This window comes from Zeus faber, assembly GCF_960531495.2.
Source record: "Zeus faber genome assembly, chromosome: 5".
Taxonomy (NCBI): Eukaryota; Metazoa; Chordata; class Actinopteri; order Zeiformes; family Zeidae; genus Zeus; species Zeus faber.
The window spans coordinates 37,558,254-37,585,666 of NC_137192.1; the positions used below are offsets into that span (position 1 = coordinate 37,558,254).

Here is a 27,413-nt window from a genome sequence, read left to right on the forward strand (position 1 = left end):
AGGGGCCGCATTCACAGGACTGTAGTCAGGGGCCGCAGTCAGAGGCCGTAGTCAGTGCCGTAGTCAGGTGCCGCAGTCAGGGGCCGCAGTCAGAGGCCGTAGTCAGGGGCCGCATTCACAGGACTGTAGTCAGGGGCCGCAGTCAGAGGCCGTAGTCAGGGGCCGTAGTCAGGTGCCGCATTCACAGGACTGTAGTCAGGGGCCGCAGTCAGAGGCCGTAGTCAGGGGCCGTAGTCAGGTGCCGCAGTCAGGGGCCGCAGTCAGAGGCCGTAGTCAGGGGCCGCATTCACAGGACTGTAGTCAGGGGCCGCATTCACAGGACTGTAGTCAGGGGCCGCAGTCAGAGGCCGTAGTCAGGGGCCGCATTCACAGGACTGTAGTCAGGGGCCGCAGTCAGAGGCCGTAGTCAGGGGCCGTAGTCAGGTGCCGCAGTCAGGGGCCGCAGTCAGAGGCCGTAGTCAGGGGCCGTAGTCAGGTGCCGCAGTCAGGGGCCGCAGTCAGGTGCCGCAGTCAGGGGCCGCAGTCAGAGGCCGTAGTCAGGGGCCGTAGTCAGGGGCCGCATTCACAGGACTGTAGTCAGGGGCCGTAGTCAGGTGCCGCAGTCAGGGGCCGCAGTCAGGGGCCGCAGTCAGGGGCCATAGTCAGGGGCCGTAGTCAGGGGCCGCAGTCAGGGGCCATAGTCAGGGGCCGTAGTCAGGGGCCGCAGTCAGAGGCCGTAGTCAGGTGCCGCAGTCAGGGGCCATATTCACAAGACAGTAACGTATATAACCTAATGTGTCATATTATATAGTTTATATTATAGTTATATATCGCCTTTCACAGATCACACCTCCTTGCCTTGAACATGGAATGTACACTGAAATCATCTGTTCGCTGCTAACCCCAACCTGCTGTTGCTGCTACTGCTGCTGGTGTGGTTGGTGCTGCTGGTGTGGTTGGTGCTGCTGGTGTGGTTGGTGCTGCTGGTGTGGTTGGTGCTGCTGGTGTGGTTGGTGCTGCTAACCTTATAGCTAAACTGAACCATCTCTCACCTTACACCTTAATTTAAACATCTCTGAGTGACTCTTCCGGCTCCGGTGACGTCTTTGCGTGTGCATTGCTGTTGTTGTTTTGCTGTTGTTGCTGCTGGTGTCGATGTTACTGCTGCCATTGCTGCTGTTGTTGCCACTGTGGTTGGAGTCACTTTTATTATTGTCTTTGTGGTTGTTGCTGTTGTTTCAGGGGCATTCTTTTGTAATGACCAGCTGAAAACTACATTCTCTTCTTTTTTGTATTTCTTTATAAAGTGCATTGTGTTGTCCTGGTATGAAATGCGCTCTATAAATAAAGTGTGACTTGACTTGACTATATAACCTAAAGTGTGTCATATTATGTAGTATATAACCTAAGCTCAGGAGGTAGAGCGGGTTGTAAGCAGGAGGTTGCTGGTTTGATCCCAGGCTCCTCCTGGTAGCGTGCTGATGTGTCCTTTGAGCAAGACACTTAACCCCCTAACTGCTCCCCAGGCGCCTCTACATGGCAGCCACTGCTCCTAGACACCTCAGATACTAGGACGGTAAATGCAGATAAATTGTGAATTTCCCCGTTGTGGGACTGATAAGGCTTTATAAATAAAATTAAAAAAGTATATAACCTAATGTGTCATGTTCCATTGTATATATTGTGCTTTTGGTCTCTTGTAGAGAAATGTGAAGGTGTAGAAATAATCTGGACTAAGAGAAGGACAGGTAGGCAGATAGACAGGAAGGCGGACAGACAGGTTAGGCAGACCTGTTCATTTTAATATTTTAATAAAAAACATTTTGAAAAAAAAACCATCAACATCCTTTAATAGTCAGATCAGCTCACAGATGAAATCTAGAAAAATGTCCGTGATGACTACCACACTGTCTCTCTCTCCAACTGTCTCACTCTCTACAGCCCCAGCAGGGTCTTGGCTGTCTCACTCTGAGCCTGAAGTGTCTCACTGACGTATCGCTGCAGCAGCTCCATCTTCTTCCTCCTGACGAGGGCTTCCTCCACCTGGACAGACAGGGAGACAGGGAGGAGTGAGACAGGACGTTGTTGAGGTCAGTGTGTTGACTGGGTTTTCTACAAAATTAAACTGACTTCACAGTGTGAACTGACTGAACCATCCATCAGTAAATAAAACAATCATAATAATAATAAAAATAATCATAATAATAATTTTAATAATAATGTAAATAATAATGATGTGAATAATAAAAAAATCATAATAAAAATAAAATTATAATAATGTGAATAATAATCACAATAATAATAATAATAATAAAATAATGATAATAATAAAATAATGATTATAATAATGTGAATAATAATATTAATAGCTGAATGTAGCTGCAGGCTACAGTACACATGGTCCAGTTCAGACATCTGCTTGTTGGCTATAAATCACAGCCATGTCATGCCATGTGGAGCAACAATGACGGAGTGATGTAGTGACATAACGATGTAGTGACGTAACGATGTAGTGACATAGTGATGTAACAATGTAGTAACGTAGTGACGTAACGACGTAGTGACGTAACGACGTAGTGACGTAATGACGTAACCATGTAGTGATGTAGTGATGTAACAATGTAGTAACGTAACGACGTAGTGACGTAACAATGTAGTGACGTAGCGATGTAGTAACGCAGTGACGTAACGATGTAGTAACGTAGTGATGTAACAATGGAGTAACGTAGCGATGTAGTAACGTAGTAACGTAACGATGTAGTGACGTAACGACGTAGTGACATAACAATGTAGTGACGTAGTGACATAACGATGTTGTGACATAACGATGTAGTGACGTGACGATGTAGTAATCTAACGACGTAGTGATGTAACGATGTGACGACGTAGTGACGTAACGTTGACGTAGTGACGTAGTGACATGACGACGTAGTGACGTGACGACGTAGTGACGTGACGACGTAGTGACTTGACGACGTAGTGACGTGACGACGTAGTGACTTGACGATGTAGTGACGTGACGACGTAGTGACTTGACGACGTAGTGACGTGACGACGTAGTGACTTGACGACGTAGTGACGTGACGACGTAGTGACTTGACGACGTAGTGACGTGACGATGTAGTGACGTGACAACGTAGTGACTTGACGACGTAGTGACGTGACGACGTAGTGACTTGACGACGTAGTGACGTGACGACGTAGTGACGTGACGACGTAACGACATAAGGATGTAGTGACGTAACGTTGTAGTAACATAATGACGTAGTGACGTGACGACGTAGTGACTTGACGATAATGTAGTGTCGTGACGACGATGTAGTGAGATGACGACGATGTAGTGACGTGACGATGTAGTGACAGTGATGTAACAATGTAGTAACGTAGTGACGTAACGACGTAGTGACGTAACGACGTAGTGACGTAACGACGTAGTGACGTAACCATGTAGTGATGTAACAATGTAGTAACGTAACGACGTAGTGACGTAACAATGTAGTGACGTAGCGATGTAGTAACGTAGTGACGTAACGATGTAGTAACGTAGTGATGTAACAATGTAGTAACGTAGTGTGAGGGAAAAATTATTACGATCAACTATTTTGAATGAGGACAAAGGCCTCTATCTCCAAAAGGGGGTTTGAAAACATTTGTCTGTCTTCCCAGGAACCCCCCAGAGTTCATGTAAAGAGAAATGTCTTGCTCCTACAATGTCAATTGTAATATGAAAGAATCAGATCACACGTGGCCTGTTTACCTTCTATAGAGATGGGGGACACCTAGAAGTGCATTGTCATGCAACCCCCATTCGGCCAGGTCAAGGTTGCAAGTACCTGTTATTTACATTCTAGGAAGGGGGGGCACCCAGGAAGACAGTTAGAGGGGAGGCAGACTCGTCTGAGACCTCTGACCCAAACCACACCCTGTTTCTACTGTATAAAGCCTCCTGTCTTTCTCTGTGATATCAGATTGATCCCAGCGCTGCTTTGTGGCGGTACTGAATCTTTCTCTTTATTCTGCAGAATAAATAATCTTGGATATTCTCAGTTTTGTCTTCTTGTAGCGGGCAGATTAACCTCACTGATCACTGCAGAAGAATTTCCTTAACAGTAGCGATGTAGTAACGTAGTAACGTAACGATGTAGTGACGTAACGACGTAGTGACATAACAATGTAGTGACGTAGTGACATAACGATGTAGTGACATAACGATGTAGTGATGTGACGATGTAGTAATCTAACGACGTAGTGACGTAACGATGTGACGACATAGTGACGTAACGTCAACGTAGTGACGTGACGACGTAGTGACATGGCGACGTAGTGACATGGCGACGTAGTGACGTGACGACGTAGTGACGTGACGACGTAACGACATAAGGATGTAGTGACGTAACGTTGTAGTAACATAGTGACATAATGACGTAGCTACGTGACGACGAAGTGACTTGACGATAATGTAGTGTCGTGACGACGATGTAGTGACATGACGACGATGTAGTGACGTGACGATGTAGTGACAGTGATGTAAAAATGTAGTAACGTAGTGACGTAACGACGTAGTGACGTAACGACGTAGTGACGTAACGAAGTAGTGACGTAACGACCTAGTGACATAACGACCTAGTGACGTAACCATGTAGTGATGTAACAATGTAGTAACGTAACGACGTAGTGACATAACGATGTAGTGACGTGACGATGTAGTGACGTGACGATGTAGTAATCTAACGACGTAGTGACGTAACGACGTGACGACATAGTGACGTAACGTCGACGTAGTGACGTGACGACGTAGTGACGTGACGACGTAGTGACGTGACGACGATGTAGTGTCGTGATGACGTAACGACATAACGATGTAGTGACGTAACGATGTAGTGACGTAGTGACAGGACGTAGTGACATAATGACGTAACGATGTAGTGACGTGACGACGTAGTGACGTGACGACGTAGTGACGTGACGACGTAACGACATAAGGATGTAGTGACGTAACGTAGTAACATAGTGACATAATGACATAACGACGTAGTGACGTGACGACGTAGTGACTTGACGACGATGTAGTGTCGTGACGACGATGTGGTGACATGACGACGATGTAGTGACGGCGATGTAGTGACGGCGATGTAGTGACGGCGATGTAGTGACGTGACGACGTAACGACATAACGATGTAGTGACGTAACGATGTAGTGACGTAGTGACATGACGTAGTGACATAATGACGTAACGATGTAGTGACGTGACGACGTAGTGACGTGACGACGTAGTGACGTGACGACGTAGTGACGTGACGACGTAACGACATAAGGATGTAGTGACGTAAAGTTCTGGTAACATAGTGACATAATGACGTAACGACGTAGTGACGTGACGACGTACCGACGTGACGACGTACCGACGTGACGACGTACCGACGTGACGACGTACCGACGTGACGACGTAGTGACGTGACGACGTAGTGACGTGACGACGTAGTGACGTGACGACATGACGATGTAATAACGTAGTGACATAACAACATAACGATGTGGTGACGTAGTAGTGACGCAATTAAGTAGTGACGTAACGATAGTGACGTAATTACGGAGTGACGTACTTGTAGTAACAATTAGACGTGTGTAGTTGTAGCACTATGTAGTATACAGTGTGAAGTAGCAGTGTTTAGTAGTAGTAGTAGCAGTGTGTAGTAGTAGTAGTAGCACTGTGTAGTATACAGTGTGTAGTAGTAGTAGTAGCAGCAGTGTGTAGTAGTAGAAGTGTGTAGTAGTAGCAGCAGCAGTATGTAGTAGTAGTAGTAGCAGTGTGTAGTATACAATGTGTAGTAGTAGTAGCTGTGTGTAGTAGTAGCAGCAGCACCGTGTAGTAGTTGCAGCAGTGTGTAGTCGTAGTAGCATTGTGTAGAAGCAGTGTGTAGTAGTGGCAGTATATCGTAGTAGTAGCACTGTGTAGTATACAGTTTGTAGCAGTACAGTTTATAGTAGTACAGGGTGTAGTAGTACAGTGTGTAGTAGTGTAGTACTGGTACCTCCTGCTGTGAAGGTACAGGTACGTGGGAGATGAAGGTGTTGGCGTCGTCCTCTTTCTCCTGCTGCTCCGAGGACGAAGGCTCCTCCACCTCACAGTACAAATACACCAGTCAAATACTACCTAGTACTTTAGAGTAATGACATACCATACTGTATTAATGCGGTTGTACTGTAGAAGTACTGTAGTAATGTACCTCCTCTCTCACAGTGTAGAGACTCTCCTCCTCTTCCTCCTCTTCATCCCTCCGTCCTGCCAGACGCTCTGTGACCTCTGACCTCCACTTCTCCACCGCCTCCGCTATGGCTGCACAGTACACAAAAAGTACATAGTACACAGAGTACACACCAGGGCATGTTGATCATCTTTAATGTTTACTGTTGTTCTCTACAGTGCAAATACTATTACAGGTATTTGTAGAGGTATTCAGTGTAAGTACTGGACCTGCAGGGTCCAGCTCTTGTTGCTCTTGTTGCCTCAGTACAGACAGAGTGTCAGTCAGTGAAATAGTTCTGAGGCTCTCGCGTACAGTCTGAATACCTGGTGTACTATGTGTACTCAGTGTGGTCCATTCAGACAGGGTTCATGAATACTGCAGTATTTGTTGTTATGCTGGTTTCCTGTTATTGTTTCTCTGCGGCCTCATGGTGGCGCTATGATCCAAGTTCATAACTCAGTGCGTGACACCCTAGAAACAAGACTCCCTAAAAACGGGCGCTCAAGAAACGGGGCGCTCTAGAAACTAGACACCCTGGAACAGGATGCCCTAGAAACGGGGCGCTCTAGAAACTAGACCCCCTGAAACAGGACGCCCGGGAAACGGGGCGCTCTAGAAACTAGACCCCCTGAAACAGGACGCCCGAGAAACGGGGCGCTCTAGAAACTAGACCCCCTGAAACAGGACGCCCGAGAAACGGGGCGCTCTAGAAACTAGACCCCCTGAAACAGGACGCCCGAGAAACGGGGCGCTCTAGAAACTAGACCCCCTGAAACAGGACGCCCGAGAAACGGGGCGCTCTAGAAACTAGACCCCCTGAAACAGGACGCCCGAGAAACGGGGCGCTCTAGAAACTAGACCCCCTGAAACAGGACGCCCGAGAAACGGGGCGCTCTAGAAACTAGACCCCCTGAAACAGGACGCCCGAGAAACGGGGCGCTCTAGAAACTAGACACCCTGAAACAGGGCGCTCTAGAAAACAGGGCGCTCTAGAAACTAGACACCCTGGAACAGGACGCCCTAGAAACAGGGCGCTCTAGAAACTGGGCGCTCTAGAAACTAGACACCCTGGAACAGGACGCCCTACAAACGGGGCGCTCTAGAAACTAGACACCCTGGAACAGGACGCCCTACAAACGGGGCGCTCTAGAAACTAGACGCCCTAGAAACTAGACGCCCTAGAAACAGGATGCTCTAGAAACGGGGCGCTCTAGAAACTAGACGCCCTAGAAATGGGATGCTCTAGAAACGGGACGCTCTAGATACAGCGAGAATCTCCAGGAACAGCGAGATGCTCTAGATCACGGGTCTCAAACTAAAGCCCTGGGGGCCACATCCGGCCCGCCAGACAAAGGAATGTGGCCTGCTACATGGTCATAATACTCATAAATATTAATCCACACAAATGTAATAAATGTTGAAAATATAAAACAGAAGTAAATTATCATAAGAGATATTTCTTCAAGTTTTAACTTCAAGTTCAACAGGTCCCCCCTCGAAGAAGACAACCTGGCCAGTGGCCCCCAGGTCATTTGAGTTTGAGACTGACACCCCCCGCCTCGTCCAACGACTGGGCAGTTTGAAATAGGGAACCAAAGGCAATGCACGGGCCGGTGCACGTCTTCAGAAGCTCTCCATTCCCATATTACCCACTAATATTCATGTAAAGGGTAAAGATAAAATTGGTTTTGTGTCCATCAGTTGCCCAAGTAAAGGGCTTTCAAGTTCTGACTTTAAGGTTTTTGACACCATTTTTGTGAACGTAGCGTTCCAGATTTTAAGTCTGATTTGAAAGAGAGGCTGTATTTCTGTAGTTGGATTGTCTCTGAATTTTGAACAAATAATTTTCGCAGCTGGATTGCGTCTGAAGGCTTCAGTTCAGGTTTCAGAAATGTATTCCCATATCTGGACTGCATCCGGACCTAATAATCAGAACTTGTTTAAAAAACATGTATTTCCATGTCTAGATTACGTTTGGATTTTAAGTCGGTTTTAAGTTGTATTACAATGTTTGGAATGGATCTAGAATTTTTCTATCTGGCTTTTAAGTTGGTTTTGAAACTGTATTTCTGTATCTGGATTGCGTCTGAATTTTTTGGACACATCATCAGTAGTGCACCCCAGGATCATGGGCCCTCCCGAGGTTGATCAAGTCTCGGAATGTGTCCCATAGCCAATTGGAGTTAAATGTGGGTTAAGCTTGATTTTTGAGGCAAGTCTAGGTTGGTAAGGTAAGTTTTTTTTTCCTTTACAAGATTAACTTAAATAGGTGACTATTTAGAGGTGTCTTGTGTTCTTACTTTGTGTCTGGGTTTTCTTGCAGGTTCAAAACAAAGTGAGTTCCTCGGCACGTCCGAATCTATGGGGCATAGCTCCACCCATTTTTTGGAATAAACTCCTATTTCTTTCTTTGTTTTCCTCCAATAAAAATCCTAATTGGCTTTGTTAACACCAGTTAACTTGGGGATGGGTTTTAACCAACTTAATTTTCTTTAATTTTAATAAACTTCCTTTACTTGATTTTTCTTTAGCGTGGGGGTTAGGGTTAGGTTCCGAGTTGGGTTAGGTTTAGGTAAGGGTTGTATAAGGTTAGCAAGTAAGATAGTTAATTTTAGTCAAGAAAGAGGGAGAGAAAATATATATACACTACTCACAAAAAGTTAGGGATATTGGGCTTAGCCAAATATCCCTAACTTTTTGTGAGTAGTGTATATATATGTGTGTGTGTGTATATATGTGTGTGTGTGTGTGTGTGTGTGTGTGTGTGTGTGTGTGTGTGTGTGTGTGGTTAGGGTATGAGTGCATCGTAGTGTTAGGCTTAGGGTATGAGTGCATCTAAGGGTTAGGCTTAGCGTTAGGGTATGAGTGCATCGTAGGGTATACTGTGGTAATGGAGGAGATCCTTGCCCTGAAAAACGTGTTATATTTTCCGTCCTTTATGGGAAGTCACCACGTTAACACAGAGTATGAATGAATAAATGTAGTATCATGTCCAAGTGTGGAACAGAGGAGAAAAAGCGAGGTGGCAATAAGGGGATTAATTACGAGGGGAGCTGGTTATCTTACGGCTCTTCATTCTTTTTGTATATTGTAACATCTGCGTATTGGCAAATGACATAAATAACATTTGAAAATAAATGATACTCTCCCTAACTATGTTATTTATTAATTAATTACAATAAGATTTAGATATTACTTTTTATTGTCGACATATTTTAACATCCCTTCAAGTTCAAGTTCAAGAGAGATTATTTGTCACATACATATGCATACGGTCATACATATATGCAGTGAAATGTCATGACTGTGTATAGTACTGTGTAATACAGTGTGTAGTTTAGTGTAGTATTGTGTACCCTGCTTCTCGTATTCCTGCTCCACAGGAAGTAGTATCCCGTCGTCTTCGTCCCTGTACCCGTAGTACTCTGCGTCCACATCCTTCATCAGCTCTGCCCTCGTCTTTCTCACCACTGCAGCCGCTAGAACACAATGGATATTATGGGATGGTTACGAAGGAGATGAGCAGTTGTGAGGACTGGCTGCTATGGCGACGGGGAGGTGTGAGGTGCTGGTTGGTATGGAGACGGGGCAGTGTGACCGCCGGTTGCTATGGAGACAGGGTGGTGTGTGAGGGCTGGTTGCTATGTAGACAGCGGCCCTTACGCTCCTTTTCGAACAGCTCGCGGACGCCCGGCAGGTCCCTGGCGGCTCCAAAGTACTTGTACCCTCTGTTCCCAGGAACCTCCTTCCCCTCGTGGTCCAACATCCTGGGGCCGATACGCTGCAGCCATAATGATGATCATGATGATTAAGAATAATAACAATAACAACAATAATAATAACAACAACAACAGCAGCATCCCACCCGGTAGTCGGGTCCTCCAAGCTCCTGGATCCTCGCCTCCCAGTGACTTTTCTCTCGCAGCAGTTTGTTGATTTCATCGTTTAGATCTCGGATCCGGAACTCACCCAGACCAGCTGAGTACACACAGAATACACAGTACAGTCAGAACACCATTACTCATCTGGATGAGTACTTTAAAGGGTTAACTAGCACTTTAAATGGTTAACTATCACTAGTATTTTAAAGGGTTAACTAGCGCTAGTACTTTAAAGGGTTAACTAGTGTTGTACTTTAAAGGGTTAACTAGCATTTTAAAGAGTTAACTAGTACTTTAAAGGTTAGCTCTGCTCACCGTTTTGGATCTGAGCCACTTTCTTGGAGATTTCACTGATGATCTGAGAGAGTGTACACACACACACACACACACACACACAGTCGGTTCTACACATTCATTTTGTTCTACTCAAAATAAGATTGCAATACCAGTACTACTACAGGTACTACAGATACTACATGTACAAAAGAGCACTACTGTAGAGTGCTATATATACTTGGGAAAAACAACTGCTATAGTACTACTATCTGTTTGTACTAGCATCAGGTTTTACTCATACTGGTATCTTGTTGTACTGGTATCTGTTTGTACTAGTTCTGGTACTAGTACCTGCTTGTACCAGTACCGGCATCTGGTTGTACTGAGTACTTTAAACGATATTACAAGCTTACTAGTAGTTTACTACTAGTTTACCACAAGCTTACTACTAGTTTACTTCAAGCTCCCGACTAAATAATTACATCCTTACTACTAGTTTGATACTGGTTTACTTTAAGCTTACTACTAGATTACATCCTTACTACTAGTTTAATACTGGTTTACTATAAGCTTACTACTAGATTATTATATGCTTACTACTAGTTTACTACAAGCTTACAAGTTTACTACACGTTTACTACTGGTTTACAACAATCTTACAAGTTAATTACTAGTGTAGTACTAGTGTACTACTGATAGTATCAGTACCTGTCTCCTCCACTTCTCAGCTTTAGGAAGTTCACTGCACTCTGAGGCCAGGAAGGGTCTCCTTTCCTGGAGTACACACACAATACACACAGTACACACACAGCACACACAGTAACCACACAATACAGACACAGTACACACAGAGCACATACACAGTAACCACACAGCACAACACACACACACACAGTACAAATACAGTACATAGACAGTACATATTGTAGATAGTACACACGGTACATAGAGAGGGGTAAAGGAGGAGAGGAGTAAAGGAGGAGCAGAAGAGGAGTAAAGGAGGAGTTCAGTTCAGTTTATTATATCCGTACAGCAGCGTACGGAATAAATAACATTTTCAATGTAATGGTTAAAAAAATAAGTGAAATCAAGTCCACCAAAGCAGCCGCCGACAGTAGCAGCATTAAAAGGTGCAGTGGACAGACTTGAAGTCAGGGGTTGATAACCCTCACAGCCTCTGGGAAGAAGCTGCACTTGAGCCTTGTTGTTGTGGCTTTGAGCCTGCGCACCCTTCTGCCTGAGGGGAGGGGGGTGGAGGAGGGTGAACAGTCGGTGTGCCGGGGGAGTGGGGTCCTTCATGATACATGACGTCCCGCTTCTGCACCTGCTGACAAATGTCCTCCGAGGAAGGGAGGCTGCCGTCGGATATTCTTTGAGCAGATTTAACCGCTGGTCGTAGCACCTTCCTGTCAGCTGAGTGGACAACAGCTGACACTGTGTCAGACACAGGCCGGTTCTTCCTGTAAGCTTACTGATGGGGGTCCACGTTGATGTTGATTGTGTCCCTTATGTGGGCCAAAACCAATCGTTCAAAGCATTTCATGATTATCGGAGTGAGGGGCACCAGACGATAGTCATTCATGCTTCCCACAGATGAGTTTTTGGGCACCGGAAGGATAGTGGACGTCTTGAGACAAACAGGCACCACAGCTTGGGAGAGTGAGATGTTATAGATATCGAATCAACATCCCTGTGAGCTCCTGAGCACCATCTCTCAGAACCCGACCTGGGATGTTGTCCAGGCCTACTGCTTTACGGGGATTGATCCTTCGCAGCGTCCCCCCCACATCCACAGCAGACACACTGAGGGGCAGCTCACCTGGTGGGAGTGTGAGCCTGGTGCTGTGGGAGGAGGTGGATTACTCAAAGCAGGCATAGAAGGTGTTTAAAGCATCAGGAAAAGATGCCCTGAGGGCATTGTGCATGCCCCCTCCCTTTGTAGTCCGTGATGCTCTTTTTGCCCCTCCACATGCTCCGGGGGTTGTTGGTGGAAAAATAACCCTGTATCCTGAGGGCATAAGTGGCCTTTGCCTTTTGGATGCCAGCCTCCAATTCCCTCCTCGCTGCTCTTAGTGCCACTGCATCTACAGACCTAAAGGCTGAATCCCGTGCTTTCAGAAGAGACGGCACCTGTCCATTCAGCCAGGGTTTCTGACTGGGACAGACGGTTATTTTCCTGGTGGTGGTGACGTCATTGATACATTTGCTGATGTATCCACAAACGGATGATACAAATTCCTCCAGGACTACCCTACCCTCATCAGTTGCTGCTTCTCTGAATGCCTGCCAGTCAGTGCACTCAAAACAGTCGTGGAGTGTAGAGACAGCTCCACTGGGCCACACAGTGATGGTCTTTGTGTGGGCTTGTCGTCTTTGAGCACAGGATGCTGAACAGGAACCAGCAGGATGGAGTTGTGATCAGAGAAGCCCAGGTGTGGGCACATGTACACATGGTCCAGCGTGTTGTTTCCCCTGGTTGAAAGCGTGGCAAAATGTCCATCAGTTTAGCCTGATTAAAGTCCCATGCTACCACGAGAAAAAACTTCTGGGTGCTTGGTCTGGAGCTCACAGATGGGGTCACGTAGCTCCCTGAGTGCTGTGCTAACATTAGCACTCGGGGGGATGTAGACAGCTACAATATGGTGGGTGGGCCCCTCCTCCCGGCCTGGCTGGAGTCGTGGCGGTTGCGCCTGCTGGCTTGGCTTGTGATGTGCTGCGACCTGGCAAGGCTGCGGAGAGCACCGCCGGGTGCCTTCTGGGGCCCCTGGGGGGACTGCCTGTCGTTGGGGGTGTGGGTTGGGGTGTGGGGGGCGGCTGTTGGCCTTTTGCATCTGCGGCGGGGCTTCTCTGCGGCGGGCGCCCCAGGTGCTGGGGGTGGTGGAGGGCCTGTATACCTGTCGGCCTGCTGGCATCGCCGGGGGGGGTGTAACATCGAGGTGCCCCGTGCTGGGCACTTGCTGCTACGTGTATGGTCACTTGGCACTCCCGCCGGGCGGGGCGCCTGGTTGGCTGCGGTGGGGCGGCGCCCCCCCTGTGCGGGCCGTGGCTGTCGGTCTGTCACCGTGGGGCCGTGATCCGGGCCCGTGCCTTGCGCCCGTGGCCCGGGTTCTGTGCTGGCGGCTGCGTCTTGTGCCTGCGCCCGTGGCCCGGGTTCTGTGCCGGCGGCTGCGTCTTGTGCCTGCGCCCGGGGGTTGGTTGTATGTGTGCACCCCTGGGGCGCAGGGCCTTCTCGTGCTCCCTGGGACTTGGTCATGCTTCTCGGGCTGGGCGCAGGAATTGCTCCACGGCCCTCTGGCTTCTCTGGGGACCCGGGCCCGGATGCCATGGCCGCAGGGCGGGGTATCCGGGGATCTCCTGCAGCCGGGGGTTGTCCGCGGGGCCGTGGAGTTCGGGGGGCTTCGGGGCCCCTTGCGCTGCCTGGAGGCGCCGCAACATAATACCGACCTTCTACACCAGTACCAATGGGGATAAGTTACACAGTTATACAGTTACACTAATGTCTCTGTCGCAATGTAGCTTGAATGTTATTCTCCCTTGTAAGTCGCTTTGGATAAAAGTGTCTGCTAAATGACTAAATGTAAATGATAAATCATGTACACTCACCAGTGGACATCTTACACACAGGCACACCCACGCACACACACACACACACACACACACACACACACACACACACACACACACACACACACACACACACACACACACACACACACACACACACACACACACACACACACACACACCCCTGCTTGGAGTGCAACCCCAGCAACCGGGGGTGCTTTCCCCTCCTTTCCTCCCTCATTTACTGCCATAACTTTGACAGGAAGAGGCCACGGGACCAGTTGTAGTTCCAGTTTTCCTGGACCTAACTGGACCTAAATTCAGTTTTTCAATACATGTTGTCATCCAATGTTCATGTTTTTGTGAAAATGTTGTTTGTTTCTATGTTTATTTGTATTTGTTTATTATTCTCCCCCTCTTGGAGTAGTGATCAGTTGTTATAGATCCATGATGAATAGTTCTCCAAAGAGGGGGGTTGGTGGTGGCTCTCCATAACCAAAACTGTGCACTTGTCATTCTACAGGGCATCCACAGGACAGAGTTATTGCAGCAGTTCTTGATGATTTAAGAATTAATAAAGAGTTGCATTGCAGGTGGAGAACTTGAACTCCACTTGCAGACTTACTCTGTCCTGGATGCAAATGGCATACAAATACTGTGTTGTATGCCCAGCATGCTGACAGAAAAGGTTTAAAAAAAAAAAAAAAAAAGACAGCTACAATATACACAACTGTCAACTCTCGGAGCAGGTAAAACAATGGCTACCCACCAGACTACGGGTTATGCAGCAGCCTTTGTTGATGTAGACACAGAGGCTGCCTCCACGAGATTTCAAGGACAGGTGGTTACGGTCGGCTCGGCAGAGGAGTTGCCAATCTGGTCGGCTGAGTCGGCAAGTTGTTGTTGAGCCATGATTCCGTTAAGAGAACCGCACAGCAGTTCCGCATTTCTCTATAGCTGCTCAGTCGGAGTCTTATTAGGTCCATCTTGTTGTCTTAGCCAGAAAGACAGCTTTTAACTCTAGGTTTGATCACTATACTGGGATCAACGAGTCGAACTCTCCCTCACTACACATTTAGTAAATACGCCAACTGCCGGTAGCTGAGAAGCCGCTGCGCTGCTGTGCCATAAGTTAAGGAGGAGAGGAGTAAAGGAGGAGTAAAGAAGTAAAGGGGGAGGAGTAAAGGAAGAGTAAAGGAGGAGAGGAGGAGTAAAGAAGGCGTAAAAGAAGAGTAAAGGAGGAGAGGAGGAGTAGAAGAGAAAAGTAGGAGAGGAGGAGTAACCCACCTTGACCTTTCCCTCCTCCAGCTGAGCCTGTCTGAAGCGAGCCAGAGCCGTCCTGAAGGAGCACAACCACAACACACACAGTGACATACACTATAACACACAGACGCACAGTGACACACAGTATAACACACACAGTGACATACACTATAACACACACATGCACAGTAACACACACACACACACAGTGACACACTATAACACACAGACGCACAGTGACACACAGTATAACACACACAGTCACACACACACAGTGACATACACTGTAACACACACATGCACAGTAACACACACACACACACAGTGACACACTAAAACACACAGACGCACAGTGACACACAGTATAACACACACAGTCACACACACACAGTGACATACACTGTAACACACACATGCACAGTAACACACACACACACAGTGACACACTATAACACACAGACGCACAGTGACACACAGTATAACACACACAGTCACACACACACACAGTGACATACACTATAACACACACATGCACAGTAACACACACACACACACAGTGACACACTATAACACACAGACGCACAGTGACACACAGTATAACACACACAGTCACACACACACAGTGACATACACTGTAACACACACATGCACAGTAACACACACACACACACAGTGACACACTAAAACACACAGACGCACAGTGACACACAGTATAACACACACAGTCACACACACACAGTGACATACACTGTAACACACACATGCACAGTAACACACACACAGTGACACACTATAACACACAGACGCACAGTGACACACAGTATAACACACAGTCACACACACACAGTGACATACACTGTAACACACACACACACACACAGTTACATTACATTGCATTTAGCAGACGCTTTTAGGGGTTAGGGGTTAGGTGTCTTGCTCAAGGACACTACAGCATGCTAGCAGGAGGAGGCTGGGATCCAACCAGCAACCTTTAGATTACTAGACCACCAGCTCTACCTCCTGAGCTACCATCCCCACAGTGACATACACTATAACACACACACACAGTGACACACTATAACACACACACAGTAACATACACTATAACACACACATGCACAGTGACACACACTATAACACACAGTCTCACACACACACACACACAGTGACACACACTATAACACACAGTCACACACACACTATAACACACACAGTCACACACACACACTATAACACACAGTGACACACAGTGACGTACACTATAACTAACACACACACACACACACACACACACACACACACACACACACACACACACACACACACACACACACACACACACACACTACTCACATTGCCTTCTCAGCGTTTCGAGCCTGGAAAAATGAGAAACAGTAAAATACGCTGTACTCATCGTGTACATCATGTACTCATCATGTACATTATTTACTCATGTACACTATGTATTCATCATGTACATCATGTACTCATCATGTACATGGTGTACATTATGTACTACTACATACAAGCCCAACACGGTGAGTTGTACATCAATAAAACTAGTTCTCATCAGTTTAAATGAGCATCTGATTAACCAATAACTTCCCAGATTATCAATAGATTAACTCTCAGATTTTATGTGAAGCCGGAGTAGTAGTTTATATTAGCAGTTCTATAAACAGTTCTATATGTATATATTTAGTTCTATATTTATACAGTTAGTTCTATAAATAGAACCATATTCATAGAGTTAGTTCTATAAATACAAGTGTGGACAAATTTGTTGGTACCCTTCGATGAAAATAAATTACCTACAATTTTCTCTGAAATAACTTGAACTCACAAAAGTAATTGCCATTCATCATTGTTTATTCCATATTTAATAGAAATCAGACTTTGATTTGATTTTTGATTCAACAGAATATTTGACATAATAAAACAAATTAAAATGGCATGGATAAAAATTATGGGACCCTTAACCTAATATTTTGTCGCACAACCTGTAGAGTCAATCACTGCAATCAAGTGATTTCTGTAGCTCTCAATGAGACTTGTGAATCTGTCAACAGGTAGTTTGGCCCACTCTTCCTGAGCAAACTGCTCCAACTGTCTCAGGTTTGAAGTGTTCCTTCTCCAGACTGCATGTTTCAGCTCATTCCATAGATGTTCCATAGGATTCAGATCAGGGCTCATAGAAGGCCACTTCAGAAAAGTCCAATGTTTTGTTCTTATCCAGTCTTGGTGCTTTTCGCTGTGTGTCATTATCCTGTTGGAGATCGGGAACAGAACAGAACAGATGGGGAAAGCCGTCATGAAACAGCTCTCTGACGGCCTGACAAGGATCGACCAAAGCCAACTTCCTGGGAAGTATAAGGTCTGGTGCTACCAGTTCATACTCTACAGGAGGGTAATGTGGCCCCTGAGAATGAGTGAGATCCCCTCATCGACCGCAAGTAAGATGGATGGAAAAGCCAATTCATTCATCCGAAAGTGGTTGGGGCTGCCACGGTGCCTATTTGAAACCGGTCTCTTCCGGAAGAACACACTTCAGCTGCCACTGCAGTCCATAAGTTTGGGCTACAAGCAGGAGAAGACCAGACTGGTTCTCGAGCTAAGGGAGTCCACAGACGGTAAGGAACGCAAATACCAAGGTTCCAACCGGCCGTAAGTGGAATGCCCAAACCGAGGTTGACCAAGCTGTCGGTCGGCTGCAACACCGGGAGATAGTGGGCAGAGCCCAGACAGGAAGAGCAGGGCTAGAATGGGGAGTGGCGTGGCGCCACGCTTCTGGTCCAAGGTCAACCATAAGGAGAGGAAGGAGATGGTGGTGGCAGAGGTGACGAGGATGGAGGAAGATCGCTACAAGATCAAGGCTGTGTCGCAGGGCCGACAAGGAAGCTGGACAACCTGGGAGGGAGTTGTTAACCGGAACATCAGTTGGTCAGACCTGTGGAAGATCCCACAGGCAAGACTCAGCTTCCTCATTCGCTCAACCTATGACATGCTTACCTGTCCTCGGAACCTTCACCAGTGGTTTGGGAAAGAGGAATGCTGCTCACTCTGCAATTCCCCCAACGCAAGCCTCCAGCACATCCTATCAGGCTGCAAGATCGCGCTTTCACAGGGGCGCTACAGATGGCGCCATGACCAGGTCCTGAGAAAGCTAGCCGAAGTGCTGGAGGCGTGTCGACACGGTAACAAAGAACCACTATCAGCAGAGGACCACACCAGCTTTGTCTCAGAAGGAGGGGTTAGGAGAAACACCAGGCCAACAGAAAACCAAGGCCCTTCTCCCCCGACCAGGAGTGGAACATGAGGGTTGACCTCGACAGGCAGCTCCGGGTCCCCACAGAGATCACCACCACATCTCTCCGACCAGACATAGTTGTGTGGTCAACCAAGGAAAGTTCTGTTCACCTCATTGAGCTCAGAGTACCACTGGAGGAGGGGATTGAGGCCGCATTTGAACGGAAGAAGGCCAAGTACTCAGAGCTGGCTGCTGAGTGCCGGGAGGCTGGCTGGAAGGCTACCATCTACCCAGTGGAGGTCGGATGCCGAGAGTTTTTGGAGTTGTCAACCACATGCCTCTTGAGTGACCGGAGGGAGGCTAAAGAGGGCAACAAAGGACCTGGCAGAGGAGGCTGAGAAGGGGAGCCTTTGGCTCTGGCTGAGGAGGAAGGATAGGTGTTGGGGAAAGAACACCTAACCCCAGACAACAGCCGCAGGGGAGAAAAACTATCAGCTGCAGGGGGTGACAGGGAGGGGGTGCAGGGAGAGACAGGGAGACGTCCCTGTCACTGCTCCGCCACCAGGAGACGTTCCAGAATTAAAGGAGCGAAACTTTGGGGAATGGTGGTTTCTGGCTGATGACCCTGCAGCTGACGCATGGGCACCAGAGGAGGTGTGACAGGCAGCAATGGCCAGCAGATATCTTCCTGTACATTTACTACTACTACTACTGAGGACCCATGACCTGCGACTGAGACAGAGCTTTCTGACACTAGGCAGTACGTTTGGCTCCAGAATGCCTTGATAGTCTTGAGATTTTATTGTGCCCTGCACAGATTCAAGGCACCCCGTGCCAGACGCAGCAAAGCAGCCCCAAAACATAACTGAGCCTCCTTCATGTTTCACAGTAGGTATGGTGTTCTTTTCTTTAAAAGCTTAATTTCTTCGTCTGTGAACATAGAGCTGATGTGACTTGCCAAAAAGCTCCAGTTTTGACTCATCTGTCCAAAGGACATTCTTCTTTGGACAGATGAGTCAAAACTGGAGATTGGGCTGCATTGTGGCTTGTCAATATGCATTTTAGCTAATTCCAGTCTGGCTTTTTAATGTTTTTCTTTCAAATGTGGAGTCCTCCTGGGTCTTCTTCCATGGAGCCCACTGTCACTCAAAAAGCGAGGGGTGGTGCGATCAGACCCTGACGTACCTTGACTTTGGCGTTCAGCTTGTATCTCTTTGGACGTTGTCCTTGGCTCTTTTTCTACCATTCGAACTATCCTTCTGTTCAATCTGGGGTCGATTTTTCTCTTGTGGCCACGTCCAGGGAGCTTGGCTTCAGTCCCATCGACCTTAAACTTCTCAATAATATTTACAACTGTGGTCCCAGGAACATCAAGCTGCTTGGAGATGCTCTGATAGCCTTTACCTTTAACATGCTTGTCTATCAATTTCTTTCTGATCTCCTCAGACAAAGCTCTCCTTTGCTTTCTCTGGTTCATGTTCAGTGTGGTGCACACCACGATACCAAACAGCGGTGACTACTTTTCTCCATTAAAATAGGCTGAATGACTGATTATAAAATTAAGGACATGTGTGGTACCAGTTAAAGAAAACAAGTTCGTTTGAAACATCACTTCTCTTTCTTCCAGATGCTCCCGTCAGGGGTCACCACAACGAATCATCTGCCTCCAATACCTTCTAGTATGAAACATCACTATAATCCAATTATTTATAATCTTTTCTAAGGGGTACCAACAAATCTGTCCATGCCATTTTAGAATATAATTGATCTCTTTAACAATAATTGATCTCTTCTCACAGTTTCTTTGCTTTACTGTATGACATACCAAAGGCATGCAGGTATACATGAGAACATTGCTTTTAATTTGATCACTTTCCAGGAGGAATGAAGCATTGTGCCAATGAGCTGTAAGCGTACCAACCAATTTGTCCACCTGTGTACTTCTATATTTATATAGTTAGTTCTATAAATAGTACTATATTTATATAGTCATTCTATATATAGTTATATATTTATACAATTAGTTCTATAAATAGTACATTAATTATATAGTTAGTTCTATTAAAAGTTGTATATTTCTATACTGCAGTTAGTTCTATATTTATATAACAGCTATGTACGACGCAGCAGTGACGCGTCCAGCGCAGCCCGCAGCAAGATGGCGGCCACTGGAGGTCAGCTGACAGGAAGTAAACAAAACGGACTAACTCCAACCATGTCTAAACGTTAAAAATCACAAGTCACGCGTTGGTTTTCTGAGCTCCAACATACTGTAAAGTACACGATGCACCGTATAATACACGACAGTATACCATTTTTAACAAACAGAGTAGTAGTAATACCCTAACCACTACACATGGCTAGCGGTTAGTCGCTAGCAGGTTAGCCGGTGTTTCTCACCATGGTGCAGGATGTTGTTCCGCTGCTTCCTGTTTGGAAACGAGATAACTCGTACTTTAGTTTAACGAACCTAAGTTAAATTTTATTTAATTTTACTTGTATCTAGTTAAATGTATTTTATTTCCGAAGAAACTGAAACGCGGACAGAACGTGGCGCTGTTCTTCTTCTTCGTTGCGTTTTACGGCGGATGGTGCCTCGGCGCCACCGGGCGGAGGGAGCGCGGAGGTCCAGCTTCAATACAATGAATAATAAAACAATAAATAAAAAATAAAAAAAACAATTAATACAATACAAAGTTAAAACAATACAATAAAATGAAACAATAAAAACAATAAAACAATAAATAAATAAAAAATAAAACAATTAATACAATACAAAGTTAAAACAATACAATAAAATGAAACAATAAAAACAATAAAACAATAAATAAATAAAAAATAAAACAATTAATACAATACAAAGTTAAAACAATACAATAAAATGAAACAATAAATACAATAAAACAACAAATACAACAAAACAAAAACAAATACAATACATACAATAACAACAAAAACAAATACAACAAAACAATGAAACAATACAATAAAACAATACATTTATTAAAACCATCAATATAATAAAACAATTAATACAATAAAACAACACAATAAAACACTAAATACAATAGGACAATAAAACAATACAATAAAACAATAAAATAAAACAATAAATACAATAAAACAATTAATACAATAACTACAATAAAACAGTACAACAGAACAATTAAACAATACAATAAAACAATAAATTCAATAAAACAATAAATACAAAAAACAGTAAATACAATAAAACAATAAATATAATAAAAACGAAATAAAATACAAATTGTAATAACATAAAACTTCATAAATTGAGGAGTTGCAGCAGAAATGATGGAAACAAGGCCCTGAGTTTTAAAGGCATGGGCCTTCATTGAAATAGCAGCGCACATCAAACTCCTTCAAAGCCACACTCACAAGTGGGCGGGGTGGGGGGCACTCATAAACCTGACGCCTCTCATCACGGTCCAACATCCCAACGGTCACAGAACAATGTCAACACAACAATAAACACTTAACACCTGACCCAAAACAACTCAATATTCCACTTCCTTAGAATCAGTGTTTCTTGGCTTTTCTGGTGGCCTTTGTGACATCACAGCCTTTGTGACATCACAGCATTTGTGCCGGTGGCTTGGGCATTGCACAGTCCAAAAGGCATCATCCAAAATTGCCGAAGCCCTTTGGCGGATGGTAAAGACTGTAGGTACCCGCCGGTACCCGCTGTGCAGGTCCAGGGAGCTGAACCAACTGGAACTGGTGATGTAATTAAGGGCATCGTCAATGCAAAGGAGTGGGTAAGAGTCTCTTCCGGGTAATGGCATGTAGGCGGCAGTAGTTAGTGCAAAATCTCCTGGTGTCATCCTTCTTGTGAACAAGGAGCACTGGAGCAGCCAAAGGACTGTTCAAGGGTTCAATGATCGCTGCCTTTGCCATTTCCTGAATCTTTTGGTCCACGGACTGGCGCTTAACAAATGCCAATCGGTGTGGTTGGAGACGGATGGGGCGGGCATAGCCAGTGTCAGTGTCATGTTCTCTTCCCTGGCTGCAAGAATGTCCATTAACAGGTCCAGGAGAACTTCAAGCCGTTTGCCTTGCTCACTATCAAGGCTATGACTGCTACGTGGCCAGACGTCTTGGACAGCCTGCACTGTCTCAGCAGAGGGTGGTGTGACTGCCTGGGCTGGTGACTGGACAGCTGTCGACGTCCCTGGCACTGACTCTGGCTGGACTGCTGTAACGACGACAGCAGGACCACTGGCGACGACATCCATTGGATCACCGGCGACAGCTTGACCGCTGACCCTGGTGATGGCCGGACTTCTGGCGGTGGTTGAACCAGGGGCAACGACTGGACTGCTGGTGGTGTCTGGACCATGGGCAACAACCCCGGCTGGTGGTAGCTAGACCACAGGCGATGGCTGGACCACTGGTTGGTGGCACTGGCATGACTGCTGGTGGCAGCACCGGCTGTACTGTTGATGAAGGCTCAACTGTTTACTGTGACGCCGTCGTTGGAGTTGAGGACACTGGTGTGGTCACTGATTGTGCTGACTCATAGTTGTTTTTGGAGGCAGAGTAGCTGCACGCTGCGATTGTGTGCGGCATACTAATTTTTTCCTCCCACCAAGCTGAAGGGCCACAGTCTCTGCACCAAGGCAAGGATGGCCCCCGGCACATCGACTCCAGCTTTTCAACGGGGCGGCAAGTCCAAAACCTTGATGGCAGTGTCCTCGATGTCAACTAAACTCATGGGTTAGGGTTAGGGTTAGGGTTAGGGCTCAACATTTTCGAACCCACTCGAAGAAGCCTCCTTCCCCTCCTTGACTGCTCTCGTCACAGTCTTTATGTTGAGATCAGTAGCTGGGAGGGTGGTGGCCGTAAGTTCTGGGGAGGACGCCTGGCCAGATTATGAAACTGGTTTATCCGGAAACTAGTCTTCGTCTATAACTAGTCTGCATGTAGAGTTAGTTCAAATCTAGGACTTGTCTTTATCAAGAACTTGTCTTCTTCTAGAACTAGTATACATCTAGAACTAGTCTACATGTAGAACTCGCTTACATCTAGAACCAGTATACAACTAGAACTACGTCCTCATCTCGAACTAGTCTACAACTATATCTTGTCTTCATCTAGAACTAGTCTTCATCTAGAACTAGTCTTCATCGAGAATTGATCTACATATAGAACTAGCCTACAACTAGAACCAGTCTTTATCAGGAACTCTCTATATCTAGAACTACTCTACATTTAGAACTACAACAGTCTTCACCAAGAATTAGTCTTCATCTAGAACTGGTCTTCATCAAGAATTAGCCTTTATCAAGAACTAGTCTCCATCTAGAACCAGTCTTCATCGAGAACTAGTTTACATCTAGAACCAGTCAACATCTAGAACCAGTCAACATCTAGACCTACATCTTCATCTCAAACTAGTCTACATCTATAACTAGTCTCCATCGATAACTGGTCTACAACTAAAACTAGTCTGCATCAAGATTCAAGATTTTTTATTTGTCACATACATATACATACTTCCATACATATATGCAGTGAAATGTAATAACTAGATAACTAGATGTAATAACTAAATGTAATAACTAGTCTAATCTATAACTAGTCTTCACCTAGAAGTAGTCTACATCTAGAACCGGTCTTCATCTAGAACTAATCTTCATATAGAACTGCCCTCTTCAAGAACTAGTCTTCATCTAGAACTGGTCTACATCTAGATCTGGTCTTCATCTAGAACTAGTCTTCAACGAGAACTAGTCTACATCTATAAGTAGTCTTCATGTAGAACTGGACTAGTTCTAAGTGTAGATCTAGAAAGTCTTTGAGAACTAGTCGTCATCTAGGACTAGTCTACATCTATAACTAGTCTTTATTGAGAACAAGTCTACATCTAGAACTACATCTTCATCTCAAACTAGTCTACATCTATAACTAGTCTTAATCTAGAACTAGTCTACACCTTTATCTAGTCTACATCTAGAACTGTTCTTTATCGAGAACTAGTCTTAATCTAGAACTAGTCTACACCTATATCTAGTCTACATCTAGAACTGTTCTTTATCGAGAACTAGTCTTAATCTCAAACTAGTCTACATCTAGAACTAGTCTTCATCTAGAACTTGTATACATATACACTACTCACAAAAAGTTCGGGATATTTGGCTTTCGGCTGAAATTTATGGAAAATGTAAAAAGTTGACGCTACAGTGATATGATGTGATGAAAGTAGAGCATTTAAGTAGAAGATACAATGGTGATTTCCTCATCTCAAACTATGTATTGAAACAAAAGCCAACAACAGTGGTGGGTTTACCACAACAACAAATGTCAACGTCTCAATAACTTGTCATGTGGTCTTGAGCATCAGTTACAGCTTGACAAGGACGTCTCAAGCTGTTCACAAGTCGACTTATTGTCTGCTGAGGCCTGGGCCCCCACTCTTCTTGAAGGGGGCCCTCAGGTCATTGAGGTTGTGGGGTACAGAGTTACGAGCCTCTACACGGCGACTCAGCTGATCCCATAGGTTTTCTATGGGATTCAGGTCTGGAGAAAGTGCAGGCCACTCCATTTGAGGTACCCCAGTCTGGAGCAGATGTCCCTAATGATGCCACCTCCATGAGCTGGAGCATTGTTGTCCATGAAGATGAAATTAGGCCTGTTTTGTTCATGCAGGGGCACAATGACTGGATGAATGATGTCATTCAGGTAGTATGGGCTTGTCACTGTACTCTTCTTCTTCTTCTTTCGTATATCATCAGATGGCCAACTCAGTGTCATATAGCCACGCCCTCGTCTCCAGTCCTAGGTGAAAAAGGCCAGCTTCTGAGGGTGGGCTGTATAGGGGGCAGCTGGTGATTATGTGCTCGGCAGTCTGTTCAGGTTCGCCACACTCGCATGACGCACTGTCGGAGAGGCCCCACTTCTTTAGAGAGGACTTGAAGCGCCCGACGCCAGTACGCAGGCGGTTCGAGGTCCATAGGTGGCGTGGCATGTCTTCTCCTTTTACACCTCCTCCTGGGTCCCGGATGTATCGTTGGATGCGGGAGGGCGCAGCTGACTCCCACGATTGTCTCCAGGATGCTGCCAGCCAGGCGTCCTTGGACAAGTCGTCAGGGATCGACTGTAGCATCTCTTGTGCTGCCTTGTTGTAGGGATGGCGAGACTTGAGCCTGCATGGTGGTGCCGGTGTTGTTGTGGCTTTGTGTAGGATGTGCCAGTCGTTCTTCTGGGCTTTCCTTGCCAGGGCGAGGGTAGCTGCTTCCCGTCGGAGACTGGGTGGGGCGATACCAGCTAGGACTGGCAGGTAGGACACAGGGGTGGGTTTCAGACAACCAGTTACTATCCGGAGGGCGCTGTTGATGACAGTATCCACCTTGTTCGCATGTGGACTTCTGCTCCAGGCAGGGGCACAGTATTCCGCTACGGGTAGGACCAGGGCTTGCGTGGATATGCGTAGGGTCTGGGGGGAAGCTCCCCAAGTCGAGCCTGCAAGGCGGCGGATGAGCGAGACCCTTGCGGTTGTCTTGGCCTTCACTTCATCCAGGTGCTGCTTGTAGGACAGCGTCCGGTCCAAGCATACGCCGAGGTACTTGGGGGCTTGCTGGAACTCCAGGCGGATGTTGCCAACATGCACGTCCAGTTCCCTTCTTGCCTCCCGGTTGTAGAGGTGGGAAGCTGCAGACACTGTTTTGCCCATGCTGAGCTGAAGGTGCCACTTCTGGAGGTAGTCTGCCAGGATGCCCATGTCTCGGTTGAGGCCTTCTTCCATAGTGTTCCATGTTGGGCATCGAAGCATGATGGCCAGGTCGTCCGCATAGCCGTACTTCTTGGATGTTGTGTCTGGCAGGTCGTGAATATAGATGTTAAATAACATTGGTGAGAGGACAGAGCCTTGCGGGACACCGTTCTTCAGCCTTCTGAGCCTGCTGGTCTGGCCATCGCTGGTTTGTAGGATGAAGCTATGGTTAGATAGCATCTCCATAATAAATCTCACCATGTGCCGGTCCGGGATTGTTCTCAACAGTTTCAGGTGTAGTCCACGGTGCCACACGGTGTCATAAGCGGCTGTCAGGTCCAGGAATACTACTCCAGCTTTCTCATTATCTTGGAAGCTGTCCTCGATGTCCTGGGTGAGTAGCGTTACCTGGTCCACCGTTGACCTGCCTCTGCGGAAGCCGGCTTGTTCCGGTGGGAGTTGAGGGTCCACCACTAGCTCAATGCGGCTGTGGATCAGCCTCTCCAGAATCTTGTACGGGACACAGAGCAGGGATATGGGCCTGTAGGACTTCGGGTCTTCGGCGGGTTTGTTCGGCTTTGGCAAGGCTATGACGGACGCACGGCGCCAGGTCTTTGGGAGCTTGGACCTCCGGAAGCATGATGAGAAGAATGTGCGTAGCCATTGAGATGTTCTTTCACTTTGGTGCATAACAAACTCTGGGTGGATATTGTCTCGACCTGGTGATTTGCCCAGCTTCAGTTTTTTAATTGCTGCCTTTAGCTCGGCTGCTGTGAAGTCTCCTGAGAGATTAGCATCAGCGCTGGCTGCTCTGGAGAGGGATGATAGCTCACACGATGTCAGTCGTGCGAAGTTTTTGTCCGCATCAGGGATGCGACCATTTTTCAGGAGCTGGGAAGCAATAGCATCTGCAGTCACTGGACACCTACGAGGTGTTGTTTTTCTCCCTGAGAGCAAGTTGATGGTCTGCCACGCCTTCCGGCTGGAGTGGGTGAAGTCGATGGATTCCGCTACTTCCGTCCACCTAGCCCTTCGGGTGTCATCCAGCTTCTGCAGTAGGGTTGTTGCTGTTGCGTCCATTTCTTCCCTGGTGATCGCCTGCTGGTGTTGGCGCAACAGGCAGCTGCACTCCTCATCCCAGCCCGGGATATAGTTTTTATTGGAGCCACGTGGGATGTTGTGCTTTGCTGCCCTTAGGAGGACTTCACAGTAGGCACTGTAT

The 27,413-nt window shown here is 46.5% G+C and overlaps 1 protein-coding gene across 1 annotated transcript; it reads right to left on the reverse strand.

The window, feature by feature from the left end:
• Positions 1-1,766: 1,766 nt before the first annotated feature.
• Positions 1,767-21,030, reverse strand: isy1 (ISY1 splicing factor homolog). The gene is made up of 11 exons (XM_080000071.1): positions 20,860-21,030; positions 16,566-16,588; positions 15,237-15,288; positions 11,094-11,159; positions 10,425-10,467; positions 10,094-10,206; positions 9,892-10,009; positions 9,585-9,707; positions 6,208-6,317; positions 6,013-6,102; positions 1,767-2,022 (listed from the first exon to the last, which is right to left on the reverse strand). Exons 1-11 carry the CDS (start codon positions 20,860-20,862, stop codon positions 1,915-1,917), a joined length of 849 nt encoding a protein of 282 aa, XP_079856197.1. The 5' UTR covers positions 20,863-21,030; the 3' UTR covers positions 1,767-1,914.
• Between the last annotated feature and the right edge of the window lie 6,383 nt (positions 21,031-27,413).